At 42.8% G+C, this 26,092-nt stretch overlaps 3 protein-coding genes across 15 annotated transcripts in view; 1 reads left to right on the forward strand and 2 right to left on the reverse strand.

Annotated features, from left to right (window-relative positions):
• slmapa (sarcolemma associated protein a) overlaps positions 1 to 8,338 on the reverse strand; it is a 48,352-nt gene extending 40,014 nt beyond the window's left edge. For 6 of the 12 annotated variants that reach the window (XM_035630122.2, XM_035630120.2, XM_035630121.2 and 3 more), the window contains exon 1: positions 6,319 to 8,337. In XM_035630122.2, the coding sequence (XP_035486015.2) occupies positions 6,319 to 6,516 (198 nt within the window). In that variant the 5' untranslated portion in view covers positions 6,517 to 8,337. Of the gene's footprint in view, positions 1 to 6,318 lie in introns of all 12 variants that reach the window. The other 6 variants (XM_035630116.2, XM_035630114.2, XM_035630118.2 and 3 more) reach the window with 2 other exon arrangements.
• The window catches only part of LOC118308749 (NACHT, LRR and PYD domains-containing protein 12-like), a 988,189-nt gene that overhangs the window by 712,621 nt on the left and 249,476 nt on the right, over positions 1 to 26,092 (reverse strand). Inside the window, exon 16 of one of the 2 annotated variants that reach the window (XM_047332352.1) lies at positions 18,189 to 18,204. The exons of the other annotated variant lie outside the window; for it this stretch is intronic. Within the exon in view, the coding sequence (XP_047188308.1) occupies positions 18,189 to 18,204 (16 nt within the window). The remainder of the gene's footprint in view (positions 1 to 18,188; positions 18,205 to 26,092) is intronic. 2 annotated transcript variants of the gene reach the window in all.
• Positions 11,594 to 24,980, forward strand: dennd6aa (DENN/MADD domain containing 6Aa). Its single transcript, XM_035630145.2, has 19 exons — positions 11,594 to 12,034; positions 12,800 to 12,838; positions 12,971 to 13,013; positions 15,449 to 15,561; positions 16,181 to 16,261; positions 17,116 to 17,221; positions 17,657 to 17,736; positions 18,465 to 18,524; positions 18,636 to 18,691; positions 19,276 to 19,398; positions 19,876 to 19,971; positions 20,441 to 20,535; positions 20,916 to 20,981; positions 21,066 to 21,130; positions 21,472 to 21,561; positions 21,822 to 21,985; positions 22,135 to 22,237; positions 22,348 to 22,422; positions 23,949 to 24,980. The coding sequence occupies exons 1-19, from the start codon at positions 11,804 to 11,806 to the stop codon at positions 24,078 to 24,080; spliced, it is 1,818 nt and encodes a 605-aa protein (XP_035486038.1). The 5' UTR covers positions 11,594 to 11,803; the 3' UTR covers positions 24,081 to 24,980.

A 26,092-nucleotide genomic window follows, 5' to 3' on the forward strand; every position in this document is an offset into this window, starting at 1 on the left:
ACACACCTGCCGTCCTCTCGTGGATGCTAACTGCTAATGCAAGCGCTAACTGTCTGCTGACAAACCTGCCGTCCTTTCGTGGATGCTAACTGCTAATGCTAACTGTCTGCAAAAACACTTTTTGGAGGAGGACAGGGACTGCAACTAAAAACCTGAATTTGACCAGATGCATTACACTGGTTGATTTTCATGTTCATGGTCAGCGGCTGTTCATGTGGAGTAACCAAACGTGTGTTACAACTATGTCCGCTAGAAGGATAAAGCTCGGTCTGAGCCGGTGAACTGGCACGTGTCACGGTTCTGTGTAAACAGTCACTGGATGAATGACTGGCTGGCTGGAGAAGTCCCAGTGATACAGATGCATTACAGAAGATCGCCACTGTGAGCCCTCAATCTGGTCTTATCTGCCTGAGCACACTGCCAAGTGACGGACAGGCCGTGAAGAGGTTTCTGACTGGTGTCCCGTCAGGCTGCTTCGTTTAATGACAGTCACATAACTGTCCTGTCTCAATTCCAAGCACGCTTCTTAGATAGTATCTCAAGTAGAGCTGCAACAGTTAATCGATTAGTAATCTATTACTAAATTAATCACCAACCATTTGGATAATCGATTGATTGGTTAAAGTAGATGTTGGGGGGGGGGAAGTCAGAGTTCTTTTAATTTCAACTTCAATTTTTTTCTGGTTTCTTTGTTACTCTGACAGTAAAACTTAATATATTTGGTGTGGAGAAAACAAAACATCATCTTGGGATTGGGGCAACAATCTTAATTTTTTTCACAATTTTATGACATTTTATGAACCAAACAACTAATCGATTAATTGATAAAAAATAAGCGACAGTTTAATCGATTAGGAAAATGATCGTTGGTTGCAGCCCTAATCTCAAGGTTTTGAGGAGCAGGCTTTCCCCTGTTATACGGCACCAACAACAAAAGTTACACTTCTTTTTGTCACCATTTCATGAGAAATATAAACCTTTTTTTTTTAGAAGCCAACGCTCTAAAATGTCAAGTGTGTAGTTTTCTTACTGTCATTGTGTGTAGTTTTCTTACTGTAATTTCTTACTGCACATCTTACTGTACGTCGATATATGTTTTAATCAGTCCATGATGACTAAGATGTAGTTATCAGACCTTTATGACAAAGAAATGTCATAGAGGCTTGATATTTTAGTTTAACCATAAACTATATCATGAATTACTATGAATAAAAAGAAAACACAAATACAACCAAATGTAAAGAACTTGAATTAAAAAAATAAACACTATAATGTATTTGATGTAAAATGTAAACATAGATGCACACTTTTTTCTGCATTGTACTGTTCTATTCGGGGTCATTTATGTTTTCACGCATTACTTCTCTTTCAGACTCGGACTCAGTCGTGGGAATCTCAGCGCTAATCGGCTTTCGCGCCATTTGGTCACGCAAATCTTCCGCTCGCATTCAAATATTTATACTCGAGAGGGTGAAACGAATGAAATTCAGCAACACCCGGCATGAGTGAAGCAAAGTTTGCCGTCTTCGCACAGACTATGTATGTAATCTCATCCCGTGGAAAATTCGCTTTGCGTTTTGGTCTGAACGCATCAATCAGTCCATATTTCAGTCCTCTGTCTGTTGCACTCAGGCCCAGTAGTTTTAACCAAAGATATAACTCTTAAACTAAAACATATATATGTTGTTGCATTTTTGAGTCAACAGTAGTCAACTGTTTAGTAAACAGGAGAAATTAGTGCATTTGTAGAGGGACAATTTTCAGCAGCGAATTTATACACATTTGCTCTAGTGTGTGTATGTGTGTGGTTGAGGCTAAATAAACTACAGTGTGTGTTTCCGTGGTAATTAAGGGTTTTCAATACGTTTAACAGTTTTTGTCTTGTACCGACAGTCCATGAGTCCATACCATAAAAGTACTGCTAGTTTTTTTGTCTTGTTTTTTGTAATGTAAACAAACTTCGCTGCACTTGACATGTGGTTGGTCGCCCGCAGCAGTGATGATAAACACAAAGAGCTAAAAGTGGAACCGATCCAGTGATGGGAAGTCTCTGGATCGTGGCATATTTTACATGCCGTGTATTTACAACATCTCTAAATCACATCTCGATCTTTTCTACGTTACTGAGGAAGGAAGACGTAAAACAACGATAGGTGACGTCTCATCTGACGGTCAGAGAAGTTAACAGTTGTTTTTTTTATCTGACCTTCCTGTGAAGGTGGCACACTTCTTTATTTTCTTCCTCAAAGCCCCTTCAGATATCCATCCCACCAGCTGTGCTAAATGTCAACTAGTCCATCCTTCCTTCACAGTAGTCGGCATCAAGGCAAAGACCATCCCAGCAGGAGGTCGTGACATCAGATCGGCTACAGTACGTAGCATGTAATCACCATGTCACGGGTCACAGTCCTTAATCCTATTTCAGTCTGGCTGCAAGACAATAAAACGGACCAAACGTAACAGTGACGACCTGCATGTCGTGTGCTGCTTTTTTCCTGCAGCAACGGTGGGAGAAACAAAGGTTTTGGTAAATCTACAAACACAAGACTGTGCCGTCAGAAGAGTGAGGGGCATTTGCAGTGTCACAGCAGGAGTTAGATGCCACTCTGATGTACAGAATAACATCTATAACAGAGCAATCTGCTGGATCGCTGAGCCGACTGATTGGTTCATCAATCACAGCATGGGAAGAATCCCACCTGTTTCTCTCCAGTGCACACACATATCTCCTCAGACAAGATGGAGGTGGGAACTGCTGAGCACCAGAACCACCAGAAAGACATACGCTTCAGCGTGGGTTTATTGCCCCAAAAAAGTTTGCAATAAAGATTTTATTCAACTTTTTTGTTCCCGAGTTGTAATTCTACTCGGCAATACTGTGCCTGAACTGCTTTGGTTTTGAACTATTTCAAACTGCTGACTCACGTGACAAAGATCTTACTGCAAGAGGAACCTACAGTTTTGAGGTATTGGTTAGGCAACCCAGGTGGAAGTTGTGTGTGTGTGTCTCATACCTTCAGTATCTCTATTGTAAAATGTGATTCTTTTGTTGTTATTTTCATTGAATCACCGTTTCTCTGAGACGTTATAACTTTGGGGCATTTTTTTGCATTTAATTTAGAACTGACAGCAGAATGATTAAAAAAGATCATTAAAACAGGGGGAAAAATATATAAAAATATGAATACTGAAATTGAGAACTTGACGCTTTTTTCCCAATTTGATAAATGTTTATGTACTCTAGAGCTGCAAGAGTTAATTGATTCATCGATTAGTAAGCAACTACTAAATAATCGGCAACGTTTCGGATACGTTGACTATTTATATAATCAACGTATCGGTTCAAGTAGTTTTTATGGTGAAAAAAGTCAAAATGTCGGGGTTTGGAAAACACGATTTTTCACCATTTTTTTGGACCAAACAACTAATCGATTGATCGAGTAAATAATTGACAGCTTAATCTATAATGAAAATAATCGCTAGTTGCAGCCCTAATGTACTCGCATGATTCTTGCATTTTTGGGGGTAATACCTTCATGGTTGAATGCACTTAATGTAAGTAGCTTAGGACAAAGGCATTAACTAAATGAATGTAATGTAATGACACCAACACAGGTCCCCAATACCTGTGGTTAAAGAATGTTTAGCCCCACATTCACTCTAAGGTTTATGTATCGTTAGGGTTTTTCCCAATACCGGTGCCAGTAAAGATAAGTGTAATGTGTAACGTGGCTGCGTGTTTATGTTGCCTGTAAGCAAAGCAACTATTTCAGTAAACTATTTCTCAGGAACCGAAATGAGGCACCGGAAGCTGCGTTGTGACCTGGTCCAGGTAGGAACCAATGACCGATTGACAACAGATTTCATTACCAAACCCTATTCACTTTGTGATAATTTAAACGTACCAATTAATTTAGTAGATGTTTAATGTTGTCCGCCCGCCTTGTTAAGCGTTTCCCATCTTAAAGTATTTAACCACCCCCCAAAAAAACGTCGTAGATTCTTTCACATTTGGGGAAAATACAGTGTCTACTGTGATTAATTCCACACTGACAATTATTTAAAGAATGTGGAGATTCGTTGTACTGCAAGTTAATTGACTGTGTTGACCGGTTCAGAGAAGAACCAGCATGGCCCCTTTGCCGGGGCAAAAAAAAAAAAAACTCCGGTCATAAATCATTGACAAAAGAAATAATTGATCCCGCGTTTCACTCTATTTCCAAAACACTGCTGAATCATAAGGTGCCGATAGATCGGCGTGAGTGTGCTGGTGGTGTGAGCATGTTGGTCAATCCATGTGTCCGTTTATCCCTGAAGAGAGGAAAGGATGACGCCACTGGTGTCGTTATAAATAGCTTATGCTGTGTGCTCGCGCACGCACACACACGCACGCACACACACACACACACACACACACACACACACACACACACACACACACACACACACACACACACACACACACACACACACACACACACACACACACACACACACACACACACACACACACACACACACACACACACACACACACACACACACACACACACACACACACACACACACACAGTGCGGCTGTCTCAGCCTGTTCAACCTGTTCTACGATGAAACTACAGGCAGTGCAGCCACACAACGACGGATGTTACAACACACAGATTTGAGCCGTCGGCTTCAGATCTCACACTTAGGTCTGGGTTTTAATGAAACAACAGTCGGGCTGTATTTGTTTGTTTAGTTCAGGGCAGGGATGAAACGGCCCCAGTAAAATTATTACCATCTCAAATTGGCAGATTTTCCAGCCTTCTAAGAGGAAGAAAGTCTGAGGTGTTATTAGTTTTAATAAGGGTGTGCTGAGGGAAAGGTGGTCCACTTTGTCAGCAGAATGTGCAGAGGGAGACTTTGCTGTGACAAAGCGAGTTAACTTTCAGCTCAGTGCCTGATGTGCGAGGGGAGTTCAGAGTTGAGGGAAAGTGGCAAACGCCAGTGCCAACCGAAGCTTTCAGTGTCACTTATTCCTGAGAAAAGCGACACACGTTGCCGTTGACTGCTTCCGCGTAATGAACGTGATGACACGATCTGTAGTTAAACAACCCTTTTTGTGCATTTAAAATTTTGCAGTCGATTTGGGTTCCTGTACAATTATAGAAATAATAATATAACAATTTATTATTTTTATTACAATTTTCATACTGTTTCATCTCTAGTCAAAGGCTCAGTATGTCTTTGTCTGGACACAAGTTGGCCGCGGTTTATCAGATGTGATACATCTCTTTTGTCTGTAAGTTATGCTTTGAATTTATTGTGTATCTCCTTGATTCGGTGCCGCGACCGTTTGGCCTTTTTTTCATGTGTTGTTTTCGAGTTATTTCGTGAAACGAAGACAACGTGTTTTACGAATCAAAATAAGACCCTGCATTTGAATCTTTGTGGAGTGGAGGTTTGTAAAAACCTGTGAAAATGTCCCACACAGACAAAACAATTTGTCTTTAAGAGTAGCTCATATTCATTATGACTTGTGTCCCATCCTCCATGGTTGTAAAGGTAAAGTGTGAACAGAAAAACAAGAGGCAGGATCTCAACCTAAACAGGTTCTGAAGGGCTTTGGGAGTGGAAAGTTCCAGTATACGTTGACATGGTTAAGACGGGTCAAGTATTTGTTGTATTTCAGTCATTCGTGTGGAGTTTGTACCTGTAAGTCACATGACTCGTGCTCGTTAATCAGGCAGAGATACGGGTAGAACGTCTTCGCGCAGGAGAGATCTTTTTTTGGCAGAGGTGCGACATAAATCCAGAACTGATGCAGACTTTATTTCTGCTGCTCCATTTTTTTTCTGGCTTTCCTAGCTTGAGGAACAGCATCTGTGTCTTTCTACGCATGTTCCCTTGAGTTTTTAGAAACATTTCCTGTGCTCTACTTGGATAACTGTTGTTGGATATGTCCACAGACAGCAACAAGAGTCTTGACGTTTCCCCTTGAACGCGCATAAGTTGAACGCACAAACTGAGGTTGTTCAGGTCTGGGCAGAGTTCGCACGAGGGAGAAAGTCTTGCTGCGAGGTTCAGTCGAGTAAACGAGCGTGTTTGTGCTTGTGACAGCGCCGGTAAATATATGTGTGAGACTCCTTTTAGGGTGATTGTTGTGAAGATACAGCCTGTGCGACTATCATAGCGGCTTTCCCACTGTGGGAAAATTCAATTCCTGACTTTTCTTTGAAGGACAAAACACAGATTTTCCCGCCCAATTGACCTGAGAGCCGCTCCTGTGGAGAAACAACAGTAATCAAAGTCAGCCCGTGATCGCCGCGGTCCCCTTACCTTGCCGGTCTTGTGGTCGAACCAGACGAGGGCATGATTCCTGGACAGCACCTTGCAGTCGAAGGTGGCGTTGTTCTGGGCCGGGCGACACCGAGCCACCGACCGGCCGATCTTGACGGGCTCCTCCAGGTACACATGCCGCTCCTGGAACGGATGCGAGTTGGGCCGGCAGGTGAACACGGCCAGCGCCGACGGCATTGACTTGGGCTTGAGAGTGTTACTCCAACCGGACACGAGGGTGACGTCTTCTTGATCCAGAGTGGCGGGCTGTGTGTCGCAATCCCCCCCAACGTGAATCAGTGTACAATATCTGCGCGCCCGTGTGTTGGCGGGCAGAATTCCTTAAGTCTTTCTTTCCTCTTTTACGCTCCTAGGCACCGACTAACAAACATGGTCCACTGTGCGCGGCCCGGGGCTGCACTGCTCCAACGAGAATCTCCTGTGTGTGCGTGTGCGTGTCTGAGAGACACGAAAAAAAAAAGAAATAACCAAACCTGGCGACGGGGTACAAAGAAGACATGACATTCCCTTTTTCCCCGCTGACTTGTGTGTCCACCCAAAGCTACATAACGAACTTATATGTGGCGGCAGGCACTATGTACAGAGCAGGGTGCCATGTGTCAAGACATGCATGACGGAGGGCAGCACTGGCAGTCTGGCAAACAGCCTCCCACGTCCATCAAACTCCAACAGCACGGAAGAGGGAGAAGGGAAGCACACACACACACACACACACACAGACACACGCTTGATCTTCACTTCCTCCAATCAGAGTGACTATCGATTATAGGCCCCAATCAGCGCAAGCAACGACACCTTGACACCGATTATTGCGCGCTTTCTCGCCGTGTTGCGTCTCGTCTCGCAGGCTAACAGGCGCCCACACACACACACACACACACACACTCTCTCACTCACACACACTCACTCACTCACTCCCCAATGGGCCGATCGGCTCGCACACACGTCCCGGCTGTTCAGTAAAGTGTCATCTGTGGAGAGTTCCGTCTTTCGCAGCCCGTCATCGTCCGGAGTGGCCCCGTCGCCCCTGACACATGGAACCTTTAGCTTAGCGGCTACCTCACGTCACCACTCCCCTTCCGTGGGAACACCTCTGACGACCGCTAGCGCACACCTAGCAAGACGGAGAGCCGGAAAAACAACAACCATGAGTTGATGTTGTTGTTGTTGTTGTTATAATAACGTTGACGGGCAACAACACTGTTCGCCAACTACAACCAGCTCAGCTCAGCTCAGCCTCCTGCTCTCTTAGCCGGCGCAGAGGAGGGTGGTGGTGGGGGGGCTTCTTCAGAAACACTCCGCTGGGATGAACCGGGGGATTAGCAGGTCTCCCGGCGCAAACTCGAATGCTAATTGGCTAGCTCCGCAAGTGGACAGGCGCAGCGCGAGCTGTCCGCCAACGTTTTCTGGCGTCGCACCAGCAAGCTAGGCTAGGCTAGGCTAGGCTAGGCTAATGAGTGCTGACAAACTTATCACCCGGGTCCTCGGTTGTTTTCTCCCCGCCCTTCTCGACCGGTCCGCGTAGCGAGTGGGGGCGAAATGCCATCCCTGTCCGCCCGGGGGCGAGTGGAACAAGCGAGCCGGCCCCCGTCGTTTCGGGCTACTGCGGAGCCCTGCGAGCGACCGTTAGCATGAAGCGGGGAAGGAGGCGGCGAGTTACCGAGCAGCTAGCCGGCTAACTGACAGTCAGGGCAGGAACCGACGCGGAGCAATCGGGGGAGTTTCTTGAGTGCGGCTCGCTCACGCATCACACACCAGCCCCGATTATCATCCAGCGGAGAGACGGAGGAGGAAGAAGCGTGGTACAAGCCGCAAGTTGCGCTGTCGTCGTCGCGGTGTTTTGGGTTGTTTTTTTTCTCTCCCCCGCAGCGGGTCTTCCACATTTATAGCCGTCGCCTTCCGACGGTTTTCCGGGAGGAATCTGCAAGAAGTTCACCTCCTCCTCCGCCGCAAGTCCCGGCCGCCATACTGTAACCAGAGAGCAGACAGGCGTGGTGCGTTCACTGGCCGCTCCGCATCCACCGCTGACATCACCGAAGTGGAGAGGTTCAGGAAGAAAGAAAGAAAACAACTTTATTTGGGGATTTAAATGCACTCTGTTGATTTGATATTTTAAACGAACGAGGCAGTATTGAAAAAAAAAAAATCTAATAATACAAGTGGTTATTAAAAATTGCGAGTCAAAATGTGACTCCCTTGTATAATATAATAATAATAATAATACATTTAATTTATGGAGCACTTTTCATTGCTAAAAGCAATCTCAAAGTGATATACCTATTACAAACTAATACTCCATGAGAATCAAATGATTCATTGATAGAGTCTATTTATCAATTGCAGTAAAATTAACCAGCAATAATTTTGATGTTAAATAGTTTTACGTAATCTCAACATCCTTGGGGTATTTGACGTTTGTCAGGAAAAAAAACAACAACATAATAATATATCTGGCTATCTCTATCTATCTATCTATCTGTCTATCTCTATCTATCTAGCTATCTAGCTATCTATATCCATCCATAATGCCTGTTATTGTGTTGTAATAATGTTCAATTAACCACATTCTTAATACAGCCCCCACTGTACGTTATCAATATCATTGCAGTTTATTGAGCAGATAATGGCAATCATTTATTTTTTATGAATGCAGGTGGACTTGGTTTATGGGCAGGGGCAGCAGGGTGGGTGGGGAGGGAGGGTGTGGGGTGACGTGTGAGGAGATCAAATTCTGCCTATGGCTCCAGAAAACGTCCCAGCTGTGTTTCTGCTGAACTGACAGCTGAGACCAAATCAATGCTTGAATGAGACAATAAGATAGTTACGTGCAGGCGAGGATAAAACACCGCAAGGAATCGTTGCAGCTCATTTTTGTTTAATTCAGTCATCACTTAATAGGGGATTTGATCCAAAAGAAAAGCAGCCATAATTACATGTTAATGTTTGTTGTTCTGTTGATCTGTCAGGCTGCTTCACAATCCACAAGACAAAACAGCAGGACTGTCTATTAAACTATCATTTGTCTTGAACAATCAACCCTCACATTAAAAGTGTTTGTCACAAAATGGAGATGGTTGCAACAACGCCCCCCCCCCCCCCCCATTTGCCTGGATCTCTCCGCCCTCTGCGAGGTTCCGTGCTTTCCCTATGAAGTGCTGCTGGAGGTCTTGGCGGCAGGTCTGATGAGCCTGCTGAAGGTTGATGCAGGGTACATTTCCAGGATCAGACTGATGATCAGCCTGTTCCAAATATACCCGAGTGGAGGACGAGACAAGGACAGAGGGACTAACGCAGACTGTCAGGATCAATCACGGAGCTGTGGGTGACAACACCCGGCCGGTACAGTCTTATGATGATGTGCTGGTGGCCAGGTCGGGATCATAAGGATCTTGGTCTTAGTCCCTGCCACCGATCCAACCAGGGACCAGCTGTCGCCGCACTAACAGTCTCTGACTCTTCTTTGAGATTTAACAACATCTTACTCTAATTAGCGTCTCAGCCCAGTTTGACCCAGGTAACACTTTTTCGCGGGGTCATTTTATAAATCAGTTTGTTTTACGTTTGCTGATCTCACTTTTGTTATGTATCTACTTTAGCATTCACGTGAAACACAGTGTGAAATTGTTTTTGAGTCAGTAAAGATCAGGAATATCTAGTATCGTGACATTTTTTTTAAAGTGTGTATTCATTTCAGCATGAATATTTTTTTAACATTTGTACTTCAACTTTTTGTTCTGTAATGTGAATAATTCCAACTCTAAATGAAAAGGGTTTTTTGTCTAAGGGGCCATGGATTAAGAACCAAATAAACATGAATATAACATGAAATTTAAGACCAGTTATTATTATACTTTGCAGTGTTTATAATTTTGCATATATGAATTACATTCATGTCAATATATCTGACTGATTTGTCTCACACTCAGACGATGTGAGTGTTGGTTCTTTTCCATCTGCTTACCTATAATAAAGTGGATTTGTGTCACAACTTGGGCAAACAGTGGGTGAACCCCCTTCTGTCTGAGTGCCCCTGCCCCACACACACACACACTCTGTTCCATCCATCTGTTTGCTCAGTAACTAAGAAGCTATTAAAGGATTTAGATAAAGCTGATTTACTGCCTTGTTCCTGACTCAGACTGCGAGTTGGGCTGTAATTGAAAAAGTAATTAATTTAGCCATACAAGTTATGCAGATTCAGCAGAATGAACAATGTATTACTTACTTAAGCAAGTCCAAATAGTGAATAACTTCAAAAAATGACAATTATCTTAGGATAAAAGGATACTTTACAATGAAAAGAAATTTAATTTAATTTTCACCAAGAGGTTTTTTTCTTCTTATTTATTTATTTTTCTTATTTCTGTTGAAATGTGGTTGGATCAAAACAAAATACAAGAAAGGTTATTTGTATAGAGGAAGCCTATAGCTTACTATCTAAGCATTTTGACTACATTTCACAACAACCATCATTAAGAAAGTTGAAACATTTTGATTTACTGGCTTACAATTATGACTTAGTATCTCATTATTCTCACCAAAGGTCTCTTTTATTTAAGATTATTTTAAAAAGTTACAAAGTCTGACTGAGAATCTCATAGTTATTTAAGTTAAAATCCTGACTTAATAATACTACTGGTACTACTATATTATATTACTATAATTAAAGTACTATCATTTTATGATAATTTTGACTGAAATTGCCAGTATCTTGGCTTACTATATCTTTAAACAGTCAAAATTATATATTTTTTTAATATTTTGACTCCCGTCACAAAGACAGTTTCTTCCCTTCTGTCGTCAGCCTCATCAACAAGGCCCGGGACCCCCACTGAGACCTCCCTACTTTTCCCATGGACATTACACGGTATATTAACGTAATCCACCACACTCACATTTAACCATCTGTGACCACGATATTTATTGTAAATTTATTGTAAATAGTGTGAATTTATTCACTTAATTATTTTATTCTATTCTATTTCATTTTATTTTATTATATATAATTCTTCTAATTCTGTGTTGCTACATACAACCCAAAACACCTACCTGGCAATAAAACTGATTCTGATTCTGATCGTAACAATTTATATACGACTGATGTATCATAATTATGAAAGTTGAAGGGAGTATATGAGTAAGTATTTTATTCTTTTAATTCAAATATTAACGAATCACTTCATAACGTCTCCTCAGTCGGTCACGTGGCACGGGCAGCTTCCGGCTTCACTTAAATACTTCACGTTCTTGCGTGATGACGTAGCGCGTTCATCGGCACGACGTAGGCACGCTCCTGCTGCTATGCTAACTTGTAGCTGAGCGGCTCCAGTTTCGTGCCGCCGCTTTTTCTTCCGTTTCCCCCTGAAGTGAAACCGACAACAACAACAACAACAAGAACAAGAACAATATCACTCCAGTCATTCAGACAAACGTCGACCCGGCGGAGCGACTGCGCGCCGGCGTCATGGCCCTGCAAGGCCCGGAGGAGCTGGGGGAGCAGGTCGAGGAGCCGGAGGAGCTGGACGACCAGGACGCGAGCAGCATCTCCCCGGCCGAGGAGATAACGCTGCCCCCCGGGCCCGGCGGCGACGAGGAGCCCGGGCGGACGCTCCTCCTGCCGTGGGACCGCTTCTCCACCTGGCTGCACTGCATCTGCGTGGTCGGCTTCGACCTGGAGCTCGGACAGGCGGTGGAGGTGAGGGGGGGGGGGGGCGACATGTCCCACAGGGTTGTCCAGGGCTCAGACTGTTCCCTGGACTGGACCGTGTGTGGGTTGTGATTTATCATTTGGTCGAATATCGCAGGTATTGGTTCCATATGGATGTTGTGAGATCTGCAGAATGATTCCACTCATTCCACTGGAGGGCAGCGAGGTCATCGCCTGCAGAGCTGCGACAGTTAATCGAGTAATCGACGAGTAATCGACCACTAAATGAATCGCCAACGATTTCGATAATCGATGAATCGGTTCAAGTAGTTTTTGTGTAAAAAAAGAAAACAAGTCAAGATTCTCTGATTTCATCTTCTTACATTTGAATATGTTCTGGTTCCTTTGCTCCTCTGTGACAGGAAACTCAATATCTTTTGTCTGTGGACAAAACAAAACATCATCTTGGTGGTTTTGGAAAACACGATCGACATTTTATGAACCAAACTGATCTAAGTGTGTGTGTGTGTGTGTGTGTGTGTGTGTGTGTGTGTGTGTGTGTGTGTGTGTGTGTGTGTGTGTGTGTGTGTGTGTGTGTGTCTGAGACACACTAAACTATTTTTTTAAGTAATTCTTTTAGAATGGTAAACTCTGCGAGTTTGAACATCTCTTGTACGGAGAGTCTTCATCCCGCTGGGGTCACCAATGAACAGAACAAACACCTGTTGTTGTTGTTGTTGTTGTTGTTGTCGTCGTCGTCGTCGTCGTCCTCACATGAGTCACGTGTTAACTCGTGTCCCTCTTGTCTTCCAGGTCATTTATCCTCATCATTCCAAACTCTCGGAGAAAGAGGTGAGTCGAGCTGACACTGGTTCCGTTTTAAGCTATTTCACGTTCTGTAAATAAAGTCGGGCGTGTGGATAAACTGTCGTGAGCCGTGAGATGACGCAAACTGAATGTGACCTCGTTGATGTTTTCTTTCAGAAAACGAGCATCTGCTACCTCTCCTTCCCGGACTCGAACTCAGGTGAGTTTCAGCCTTTTCAAACTTTTCTCTCTCAAGTCTTTGAATGCAGCAGAACCATCAGAATCACAAGAAGTAGTCGGTACGATGTGATGTGCGAGTTCTTGGAGCGGCTTCACTCGACGGAGCAGCGAGAAGCGTTAATGTTTGAATGTCTCCCAGTTTCTCGTGGGCGGCGTTTGTAGTTTTTTCAATCGGTTCAAAACTTAAAGATCTAGCCGTGTAAAGAACGAAGAGGAGAGCGACCAACCATGACGACGACCGTCGGTTTGTGAGCTGACTTGAGTTTTGCATTTTGACCAGCTTGTTTTTTTTTGATATACCAGAAGTAGAATTGGGGGTGTGGTCTGACTGAGAGCTCGTCCACCTACACCTGCAGCCATGCACCGATTGGACTGACCAGCTGTCTATCATCTATACCCACGCTACGGTGCACGAACATCATGTTGTAGTGAAGAATTCTTGAAACCAGAGAGATTGAACCATAAACTCCTCAGAAAAAATGTTTACTGACGTTATAAAATCAAGTGAGGAGGAGTCGTTTTCTCCTAGACTTCTTTATGAACAACCGGTGGAGTCTCCCTCTGCTGGTCATTACAGAGAATACAGGCTTCAGACACTTTCCGCATTGGTTTCATTTTCAGGACGCGGTGACGTCCACTTTAATTCACAGTCTGTAGTTTTAAATGTTGCGTACAGAAATCGTCAAACACAACACCGCTTCAATTCCTTTATTAAAAAAGACATATGTTTTTAAAAAAACTCAGCAGTTTAACTCGAAGTTAAACAGAACAACACACACTGCATCCAGATGATATAGTTTATGTTGTAACAAAAAAAAAAAATACCAGAAAACAATACAAAGATAAACTGAGGTGTGGATGAGTTTGATCACACACGCTCATCCACAAACTCCCCTGGAAGTGTGTATGTGAATCGTGTGTGCGTGTGTGTGTGTATACCTGCAGGTGTGTTTTTGTTGGGACAGTGAGTCAGTGGGTGGTGAAGCTGATGAACCTGCTGCCCTCAGAGTGGAGACAGGATTAGGACAGTGCTCACAGGGCTGATTTTTATATATTTATATCTGCTGCAGGTGTGTGTGTGTGTGTGTGTGTGTGTGTGTGTGTGTGTGTGTGTGTGTGTGTGTGTGTGTGTGTGTGTGTGTGTGTGTGTGTGTGTGTGTGTGTGTGTGTGTGTGTGTGTGTGTGTGTGTGTGTGTGTGTGTGTGTGAGAGACACACAGAGAGAAAGAGAGATATTACACTGTGGATCTGCAGCTCTCTCGCCCTCAGTGTCGCCATGATTCAGTCCCACGTCTTGATCAGAGTTGGCATCATTACCTCCAGCAAGGTAGTTAGGTTTTTGTTTTTTTGCCATTTTCACAGATTTTTCTCTGGGAACTCAGGTGTGTTTGCCTGCAGGGTCACGGGCTCAGACCCACGTCTCACACACACGCACACACACACGCACACACACGCACACACACACACACACACACACACACACACACAGATTTCAGGTAAATCACAGAGAATTCAGAGGCTCAGACTCGGAGAACCAGAGTCGTGGTTGAGCTGTGTCATGCTGGGTGGTCTCAAACGCAGCCCGACTGCATGATGTCATGGATTCTTGGCTGAGCACGAGGAAGTGTGTGTGTGTGTGCGAGTGTGTGATGTTTTGGCTCGTCCTTGCGTCATGACACACTTTCTAAGAGCTGCAGTTGAAGCGGTAAGACTTGGTTTTAGGGTTAGAGCTGTGATGGTTGAGGTAAGAATAAGGAGCAAAGGAATGCATTACGTCATTGAGTGTCGTCATTTTCCTTAAACTCTGATTTACAGTTTTCTAATTTTCTCCTCTCTCTCTCACACACACACACACACACACACACACACACTTCTTCTCGCGTGTCAGCTGGAGGATGTGCAGAGGTCACAAGGAGGTTAAAGGCCGGTTGGTGACTCATGGTGTGACTTCCTGTTTCCGCTCCCCTTTTTCTTTTCCTTTTCCTGTTTGTCCAAAAATCAGGAAAATCAGGAAGCCACTTGACACGAGAGAAAATACACACTCACATTTTTCCATAACTTTCACTTTCTCTCGAATACACATGTTCTGCTCCCGGAACCGGAAACTTTCCCTCACGTTCTTCAAACTACGAGTTTTCACCAAAATCTTTCTACAATAAGTCCTAAGGAGTTACTTTATTGTTTTACTTTAACTGTTATTTTAGATTTTTAGTAACGAATCTTACAGTTGAAATCCTTAAAGTCACTGGCTTGTTGTGGTGCTGCTGTGACAAATGCAATATTCCCAATTTAGAAATGCGTTTGGTAACAAATCTGTAAAAAACATCCATATTTTTATCTTTTTTAAAGTATTGGCCCGGGACTGAGAGGTTTAAACCTGACGGTGTGTGTTTCTCTCTCTCTGCTGCGCTTCCAGGTTGCCTTGGCGACACCCAGTTCTGCTTCCGCTTCCGTCAGGGTTCCAACAGGAAGTCGTCGCTCAGCTGCTTCCTGGAAACAACCGACCGGGACGCACCGCCGTGCCTGAAGGTTGGACAACTCTCTCTCGCGCGCGCGCGCGCGCACACACAAGTACACACACACAGACATGTTGTCGTAGGTTTTTCGGGGAAGTATCATAGACTTGCATTCATTTCCTGAAGACTTAACCTGACCCTGAGGCAGAATAGTGGACTTTGGTCAAAGTCTGGTTTACTTTTTACAAAATTGCTGTAGATTACAATGTAAATACAAGATTTGTCTCAACAATCACCACCTCGTCATTCAACAAATATAATCATTGTGAACAAGGTAAACATTGTAACAAGGTCACGAGTGTTGGGTCCAGACCCTCGAGTGTGAAAACGACCTAAAACTAAGTTTGCCCTCTCATCAGTGCTAAGCCCCCGACATACAGCGGGAAAAACATCTGGATCCTCTGCTTTAGTGATATAAAACTTGATTGTGATTCCCTGTGTGTCCGTGTGTCTGTGTGTGTGTGTGTGTGTGTGTGTGTGTGTGTGTGTGTGTGTGTGTGTGTGTGTGTGTGTGTGTGTGTGTGTGTGTGTGTGTGTGTGTGTGTGTGTGTGTGTGTGTGTGTGTGTGTGTGTGTGTGTGTGTGTGTGTGTGTGTGTGTGTGTGTGTGTGTGTGTGTGTGTGTGTGTTGCAGAGGGAACAAGGCCACTACTACGGCTACGTGTACTTCCGTCAGGTGCGAGACAAATCCCTGAAGAGAGGATACTTCCAGAAGGTGAGTGCCCGACTGCAGTTCAGCTCCGTCGCCACGAGTTGCTTCATTGCTCCGTTTTAGTTTCACCTGGAAAAATTCAGCATAACGTACAAGAAAAGTCACTTTTTTTTTTTCCACTGTCATGGTTTTCACAATAATTTCTTACTTTTATGTTTTTGTCCTCCGTCACTGATAAGTTCACGCTATAACGCCCACTGGGAGATTTTTCCCCGCTTAGCTACTGGAATCATGTAAAAGTGAAACATCTGTGCAGGAAGTGTTGTGTTTCTTTGACAGTAGCTTAACAGTACACAAAGCTGTGTTGTTGTTGTTGTTGGAGAAGAGAAAGCGAAGCAGCAAAGGGAAGTGAAGCCTATAACATGATGATACACTGATGGAATAAATGCTGAAAATTTGAATTCAGCAGGGAAATTCAGATATAAACATCTGGTTCTCTCTGCAGTTAAGGTAAAGCTCCCTATTTGAGACAATGTGATAATCCAACAGTAATATAATGTATAAAAAGTGATGGACAGACAATCTTTAATTTATTTATTTTAGTAATCAAATTTAAAAAACGTCCGTTCTCCGGTTCCAGCAGTTTTCTTTTGTAAACTCTGGGAAACTGCGATGAACCTTTAGCACCATTGTCTGACATCTCACAGATGAAAACAAATCAACTAAATAACTGAAATAAAACCTGAAAATTATGAGAGGAATTATTTTTAGTTGCAGCCTTCACTGGCAGATGCAAAGATTGGGACCATTTCAGTTTAGTGGCGACAGGTTCAACGGGTAATAACCTGATGTCTGATTATATGATAACGTTTTAAATACAGGTTCTCTCTCTGCCTCTGTCTCTGTCTCTCTCCCAGTCTCTGGTGCTCATCAGTAAACTGCCCTATGTCACCTTCTTCCACTCGCTGTTAAAGATCATGGCTCCAGAATACTTTGAGAAGCAGGAGCCCTGTCTGGAGGCCGGTCAGTCTGATTACATCTGTCTGTCTGTCTCTACAGGTCAATAAATACCTGTCTTTGCTGTAAGAAACAGATCCTTAGATTCAGATTGCACGGGTCGTAATTGTGTCGACCAATGTCTCTTTGTTGGGATATGCACCGTGTCGTTTAGATTCTAAAAGTGTTATGCGGTTTTTTTCGCATCTCGCTACTAACCCGCGAAAATAACCGCCCGTGTCTTTTGGACGTGGACATTCAACGACATCAGTTGAATTTCAACACTGTGGACTGCTAAAGAAATAGTCCACAGTGGAAATAGTCTGCAGTGTGTTTTGACAAGTGCTCTCCTGTTATTCAGACGACATCTCTAACACTTTTTGAAGCACAAACTAAAGTCTGTTTTTATTCTGTATAAGGATTCATCATTCACATTGCTCCCTTTTCACGTTTTATTGACAGCTTGTAATGACATCGACCGCTGGCCGACCCCCCATCCCGGACGAATCCTGACGCTGCCTATTATGGGCGTGGTCATCAAGGTACACACACACACACAGACACACACACACACACAGGTACACTTACCATGCTGGCCATAAACAGGAACCAGGGAAATGCCGTCTCACCAATTTGCAATGAGGAAACGCTACAGGCAGAATTAAAAATAACAAAAATTAAAAATAACAAATTAAAGGAAAGGTGAACAGAAAAGAAATTGAAAGAATATATATATATATATATATATATATATATATATATATATATATATATATATATATATATATATATATATATATATATATATATATATATATATATGCTTTTTATTTCTGACAGCAGTCAGTGTACGCAGGTGTGTTAGTTTGCACAAAAACATGTTAAATGAATGTTTCAGGACTTATAGTTATTTTACTGCTGGTAGTACTGATAAGTGATTCATTATTGATTCTGGACCTTATCGCTGGCCTTGGGTTTTCCATGACTTTGAGACAAGAGTCTTAATTTGACTCAGCTAACGCTCCAGAAGCCCTGATTGGATGAGAGCAGTGAAGTCTCAACCCCTCATTAGATTTTGGATAATGATTTGTTTTTTGGTGTGTGCAAAGACGCATCCGTACGAAACCAGATATGACACGTACTCGGTCATCCGATCTTTGATGACAGGAAACAGGAACCAGTGCAGAGTTAGTTTTCTGACGTGTAGACAGAAGAAATCACGTGTCGGCGTTTAACTGGTTTCTGATGAGCGTTCTAACTGCTGCTGCAGGTTCGAATCCCGACGTGTTACGACAAACCAGGAACCTCGCAGCTGGTCCAGTCCGCCCAGGTGATCTCTCTCTCACACTCACACTCACAGTAGTGTTTCAGAGTGTATAAATGTAAAAACACCAGGAACATGTGACATCTTGTGTTGAAGGGGAGTCTGGTTGTTTTTCAGAGCGACAGTCTGGTTTCCATCGTGCTCCCAACCATCCACGAAGTCGACCTGTTCAGGTGAGACCTGCGGGTTCTCTGTGTTTGTCCTTCCTCACACACTGTGCACACACGTGCTTGTGCCGTGTCCTGCCACCGCCTGCTGGTCACTGCTGGTACTGCAGGAGTCGCTTAATCAAGCACAGTTGAACAAGGTGGTGTTGTCGAGCCAGGTGAACAAATCAACAAGTTTTATCGTGAAAAAAAATATTCGGTTTGTATTTCTAAAATTTGATTCCTCACCCGTTCAGTTCTCTTCTCACCCACAGGGTCGATATGAACGCCATGTAAAGTTATGATAATTATTAAAAGGTCCGGTTTTATTTTGTGGCAACAAACCACCTCCTGCTTACTTCTTGGTTTATGTACTCTGTCTTTCGTCGCAGGATATTTTTCAAGACGCAGAGAAAATATGTAAAGAACCAAATAACAACCCGAGCAGAATAAAAAGCAAACTAACAGAGCAGTTTAAATCATTTCAGGAGTATTTGGAAATGAAAAAAGAAAAAAACAATCTGCTCTGCTCTGACCCCATAACTTCACTGTAACCCAGAAATTAAGTTCAATATATTCACTCTATTAACATATTCGTCGTCTGTCTCCAGGTGTTTCTACCCGGTCTTCTTCCACATCCAGATGCTGTGGGAGCTGGTGTTGTTGGGAGAGGCACTTGTCGTCATGGCGCCTTCGCCCGCAGAGTCATCGGACACCGTGCTGGCGCTGGCCAGGTGAGCTGGGGGCGGGGCGTTGTGCCAGCAGGCACAGATGAATTTTTGGAAAAAAAAAAGATTTAAATCTTTACACTTTACAGCATATTTTTACTGCTACATTTTTATTCAAATCAATATCTAGTTTGAACGCTTTAAATTCTGGAGAAGACTCAAAATGACGATGTGAGATTCAGCGTGAAAGCTCCTCTGTGGTTTGTTGTCGAACTGTTTAGATGGAAATCAACAGACTTGTTACATTCACACAGATATTCCTCATTTGTCTTGTTTCTTTCAAGTATGGCTTAATTTAATTTTCCTAGTTTATACGTCAAGATTGTGCCCTGATGTCAGGACAGATGGAGGCAACAAGATTCTCATTTTTTATCACACAGGAAAACATTAAAAAAACATTAAGATGAAATAAAGATTAAGTTCTGCAGATGGTTGACAGTTTTCCTTTTTTTTTTTTTTTAATCTCTCTCTCTCTCTCTGCAGCTGTATCTCTCCTCTGCGATACTCCAGCGACTTCCGACCGTACTTCACGATCCACGACAGCGAGTTTAAGGAGTACACCACGAGGACTCAGGCTCCGTGAGTAAAGATTGAACCAGCAAAGCAGCTGCCGTGCGTGTGCGCTTATTTTAAGTCTGAAGAGCTGTTCATACACACACAGAATGTGTTGCAAAGTGTTGTTGTACAAAACAGTGCAAAGTTGTATAGTGAAGTGTAAGTGTGTCCCAGACATTATTCTTATTAGACCAAGTTTAAAAATGGTCATAAACGTTCATGTATTGCTCTTGCGTTCAGTTATAATTTTCTGTATTGGCAGATTGGTCAGTGTTTGTCTCAGTGGATGATTGTGTGTGTGTGTGTGTGTGTGTGTGTGTGTGTGTGTGTGTGTGTGTGTGTGTGTGTGTGTGTGTGTGTGTGTGTGTGTGTGTGTGTGTGTGTGTGTGTGTGTGTGTGTGTGTGTGTGTGTGTGTGTGTGTGTCTGTGTCTGTGTGTCTGTCTGTGTGTGTGTGTGTGTGTGTGTGTGATCTCTCTCTCTCTCCTCCTACAGGCCGTCGGTCATTCTCGGAGTGACCAACCCTTTTTTTGCTAAAACTCTGCAGCACTGGCCGCACATCATCCGCATCGGAGACATGAAGCAAGCAGGTAGAGGACACCGATCACGCCTACATAGTGGAATTTTAATCTTCGACTATGAAATGATGTCTGAGACAATCATCCTACATCACAGTGTTACAGTTTTTCTTTTTTTTGTTTCCTGGTTACTCTTTAAGTGTAAACTGTCCCCATCTTAAGTTAAACAGTGTATATGATATAATCTAAACTCTGCTCGTGTGTGTGTGTGTGTGTGTGTGTGTGTGTGTGTGTGTGTGTGTGTGTGTGTGTGTGTGTGTGTGTGTGTGTGTGTGTGTGTGTGTGTGTGTGTGTGTGTGTGTGTGTGTGTGTGTGTGTGTGTGTGTGTGTGTGTGTGTGTGTGTGTGTGTGTGTGTGTGTGTGACTCTCTCCTTCCCGTCTGTTCTTCTCAGGTGAGATGGCGAAGCAGATGAAAGTGAAGAAACTGAAAAACCTCAAAACCCTGGACTCTAAACCCGGTAAATAAAAGTTTTGTTGGGATCATGTTACACCAGGTGGCGCCGTTGCTTTGGCTTCTGTTTTCTGACCTGTGTGTTTCGCAGGTGTGTACACTGCATATAAGCCATATCTCAACAAAGATGAAGAAATCATCAAGCAGCTTCAGAAGGTGAGACAAGGTCGCAAGCCTTTTCAGGACACGTGAACTTGTTAGTTTGTTTTTAGTTTTTTCCTGTTTTCTTGTAATCATTTTTGGGGCACAATCCAGAGAGGACAGTCGCACGTACGTTTTTGCAGCTAAAATAAACTTGGACTAACTTATGTTTATTAATTACATGCATTTAAATGAGCTCAAATATGTAATTTGCGATTTCTCAACAGACTTTTCCCGTTGCTCGTCAGTCGTAATTCGATACACTCCCGATATTTGTGTGATCAGGTCTTATAATAATTGTGGGGGTTCAAAGATGTTGATTTAAATTGGCTTTTCTTTTTTCACCTGATTCTTAGGGTGTTCAGCAAAAGAGACCCTCAGCGGCCCAGAATGCAATTCTTCGACGCTACTTCTTGGAGCTGACGCAGAGCTTCATCATTCCACTGGTAACTACAACGGATGCCTCCTCTTCTTCTTTTTAAAAAGAATTATCATTGTGACACGGTGCTTTATCACGTATACTGAACCGTGTGTGTGTGTGTGTGTGTGTGTGTGTGTGTGTGTGTGTGTGTGTGTGTGTGTGTGTGTGTGTGTGTGTGTGTGTGTGTGTGTGTGTGTGTGTGTGTGTGTGTGTGTGTGTGTGTGTGTGTGTGTGTGTGTGTGTGTGTGTGTGTGTGTGTGTGTGTGTGTGTGTTGTTTTTCACAGGAGCGGTACGTGGCCAGTCTGATGCCCCTCCAGAAGTCTATCAGCCCCTGGAAGAGTCCGCCACAGCTCCGACCGTTCATCCAGCAGGACTTCATGAAGACACTGGAGAAAGCTGGACCTCAGCTCACATCCAGACTGAAAGGAGACTGGATAGGGCTATATAGGTATACACACACACACACACACACACACACACACACACACACACACACACACACACACACACACACACACACACACACACACGCACTCTCAGTGTTCCATCGAGCATCACGTGAACGTGATGTGTGTTTCTGTTTCCCTGCGTCTCAAGACATTTCCTCAAGTCTCCCAACTTTGACGGCTGGTTCCGCAACAGGAGGAGAGAGATGATGCAGAAGCTGGAGGCCCTGCACCTGGAGGCGCTGTGCGAGGAGGTGAGGAGGGGGAAACGAGTCCCATTTCAATAAGACCCAACGCGCCTTCCTCTTCCTCCTTTTCCTTTTTCGTCTTTTTATTGTGTTTATTCTCTGTCTTTTGTGTGAAGGATCTGCAGCAGAGGATCGAGAAGCACACGGAGGTGGAGTCGGTCGATCTGGTTCTGAAGCTGAAGGATAAACTGGTGAGTCAAACACGTCCATCAGCAGCACGGCAAAGATTAACAGCTGCTTAGACAGTGTGATGACTCGAGCTGCAACCGCGCAATCGATTAGTAATCAACTAATAAATGAATCGTCAACTATTCTGATAATCGATTCATCGGTTCAAGTAGTTTGTATGAAAAAAAGGCAAAATTCTCTGATTTCAGCTTCTTAAATGTGAATATTTTCTGGTTTCCTTGCTCCTCTGTGACAGTAAACTGAATATCTTTGGTGTGTGGACAAAAACAAAACATCATCTCAGGGGTCGGAAAACACGATCGATATTTTCACCATTTTATGAACCATACAACTAATCGATTACTCGAGAAAATAATCGACAGATTAATCGATGATGAAAATAACTGTTGCAGCCCTAATTCACACCAAGCGTGAAGAAAATTATTGTTGTTGAAATATTTGGACTTGAGCAAACTATTTGCATAACTGACTGATGCCCACGTCTGTAAGAGAACGGGCGAAAATGCATGGTTTGCGTTTTTCTAACATTACTCGCACGAATTAAAACACAAATGATCATGCAGCCAAACTAAGTAGCCAGTTACACAACATGACAAATTTGTAACGTGGTGAATCCTGTACTGTATGAATCCTGTCCTGTATGAATCCCGTATGAATCCTGTCCTGTATGAATCCTGACCTGTATGAAATCCGTATGAATCCTGTCCTGTATGAATCCCGTATGAATCATGTCCTGTATGAATCCCGTATGAATCCTGTCCTGTATGAATCCTGTCCTGTATGAATCCTGTATGAATCATGTCCTGTATGAATCCCGTATGAATCCTGTCCTGTATGAATCCTGTACTGTATGAATCCTGTATGAATCCTGTCCTGTATGAATCCCGTATGAATCATGTCCTGTATGAATCCCGTATGAATCCTGTCCTGTATGAATCCTGTATGAATCATGTCCTGTATGAATCCCGTATGAATCCTGTCCTGTATGAATCCTGTCCTGTATGAATCCTGTATGAATCCTGTACTGTATGAATCCTGTATGAATCCCGTATGAATCCTGTCCTGTATGAATCCTGTATGAATCCTGTACTGTATGAATCCTGTATGAATCCTGTCCTGTATGAATCATGTCCTGTATGAATCCCGTATGAATCATGTCCTGTATGAATCCCGTATGAATCCTGTCCTGTATGAATCCTGTCCTGTATGAATCCTGTACTGTATGAATCCTGTATGAATCCTGTACTGTATGAATCCTGTCCTGTATGAACCCCGTATGAATCCTGTCCTGTATGAATCCCGTATGAATCCTGTCCTGTATGAATCCTGTATGAATCCTGTGCTGTATGAATCCTGTCCTGTATGAATCCTGTCCTGTATGAACCCCGTATGAATCCTGTCCTGTATGAATCCCGTATGAATCCTGTCCTGTATGAATCCTGTATGAATCCTGTGCTGTATGAATCCCGTATGAATCCTGTCCTGAATCAACTCTGTATGAACTCTGCTGACGTGCTCTCCGCTGCAGGTGCAGGCGGAGAAGGACCAGCTCCCGGTGCGTCCGGGGACCTTGACCAAGCTGAAGTCCCATATCGATGCAGTCATCCTGGCCTTACCAGAGGACCTGCAGGGCATCCTCCACAAGCCCTCCACTCCCTGACCGGCAACTCCAACCCCAGTTTGAGCTGGTTTTAAAGTTTAGAGGGGGGGGGGGGGGGGCACAGTGGGTGTCCCGCCCAGGTGGAGGAGACCCCATTCTCTCAGACTGGGTCCCGGTCTGAGGACTTCTTGGGTTGGAAAAGCACATGGAATTTTTATTTTCCCAAAATGTACATCCTACTTCGGTTACAGTTATAATAACCCCTCCCCTCCTCGAACCTGCAGCACCACCGGCACAGAGGACCAGACGTGTCGCCTACGTCTCACTGATCATGTGGTATTGAGTTGTTTTTTTCTTCTTTTTAAAATAACAGACATAACTAAGCTATAAGAAAGGAGCGATTGATGAAGATCTTTTTGCTCTTTTAGCACATTAACGACACACGAGTCCATCTGAGCCGACAAAGGATTTATCATCGTCGCCGTGGAAGTTTGACCCTCAGCAATTTTGACCTTTTTAATTGTTTTTGATTTTTTTTACTTTTTTAGCTTGACGACGGAGTAAGAACAGACTTTGGAGTTTTTATCATCCATTTAAAAAACAAACAAAAAAGTTTTTTAAAAGAAGTGCACTTCATTGCTGACTGGACCAGTGTGCCCTTCACACGCACGGACGCACACACACACACACACACACACACACACACACACACACACACACACACACACACACACACACACACACACACACACACTTTTATGCAAACCAACTGACCGAGCAGAGCCAAGCAGTGCTTTATGATTAGATTTTACTAAAACACACACACACACACACACAGCGTTAAGCACCAGCGACCCTCTAACAACTGTCAGTGCGTGGGTAATGTTTCTGTCCTCAAGTGCTCATGAGCAAATCTTTTCCCTGTAATCATGTTGTCATATTTAAATTGTGAAGACTGAATCCAAAAGTTTTGTGTCACTACTTTTGTGATGAATGTTTTTTATTTTTTATTTCAACTGAGTTCCTCTCCGCAGTTTGAGGAAAGTCTTTTTTTTCTGCTGGAGGGTGAAACTGGAGATCCATTTCTGGCAATAATGAAAAAATACAAAGATAAAGACTTGGAAATAAAAAATACTCCTGTTAATTCAAAATAAAAAAATATGAACATTTTAGATAAAATTTTGAATTAAAAATTATAACATACTAAGTCCAAGCTTTTAATAAAAAAAAGACTTTTTAAAGTCAAATTTTGTAAAAATAAAAAGAAATTAAAATGTCATTAAAATTTGTTTATTAAGACAAAAGTTTGACTTTCAGCCTTATAATTAGCATTTAATAATTTTAACTTACAGAGAATATTTCTATTTTTGTCTAAGATAACTAACTTGAAATTGTAACTTTGTCAAAATTATGAAATAACATATGATAATGAATATTTTTGTTAAGATTTTTTTTCCCCCTGGCAATAAGGAATCTTGCCAGGAAGAAAAAATATGTTAACAAAAATTTTCATTATCAGATGTTATTTCATAATTTTGACAAAGTTACAATTTCAAGTTAGTTATCTTATCACAATTTGTGATTTGGTATATTTGATTATTTGGAATTTGGAAAGTCTTTGTTTCATAATTTTGACCAAAACGACAATTTTAAGTTGATTTCCTGTAATATACAATATAATACATTAAAACCTTGACTTAATTGATTGATCATTTTGATTTAAAAAATAATTTAGATCACAAAATCTAAATTGTAATTGTCCTTATTTTAACTTAGCATTTCTATTTAGTTATTCAGTTATTTATTTTATTTATTTATCTTTTATTTTGTCGGGATGAATTTGCTGTATTACCATTCAGTGATGGGTTATGATGGTCAAGACAAATACCAGCTTTCTCATTAGTCCCCGCCTCCACACAACAGTATTAAATTCCTGCAGTTATATGACAATATATACGATAAGATGAGAACGTCAAGCAGAAAATCTATACTATTTTTCTTTCTTTTTTTACTGTCCCACAACAATGGCTGCTAACGCTGCGTTCACACCAAACCATAATAATAATACATTT

The sequence above is a fragment of the Scophthalmus maximus genome, chromosome 6, assembly GCF_022379125.1.
Source record: "Scophthalmus maximus strain ysfricsl-2021 chromosome 6, ASM2237912v1, whole genome shotgun sequence".
In the NCBI taxonomy this organism is placed as follows: Eukaryota; Metazoa; Chordata; class Actinopteri; order Pleuronectiformes; family Scophthalmidae; genus Scophthalmus; species Scophthalmus maximus.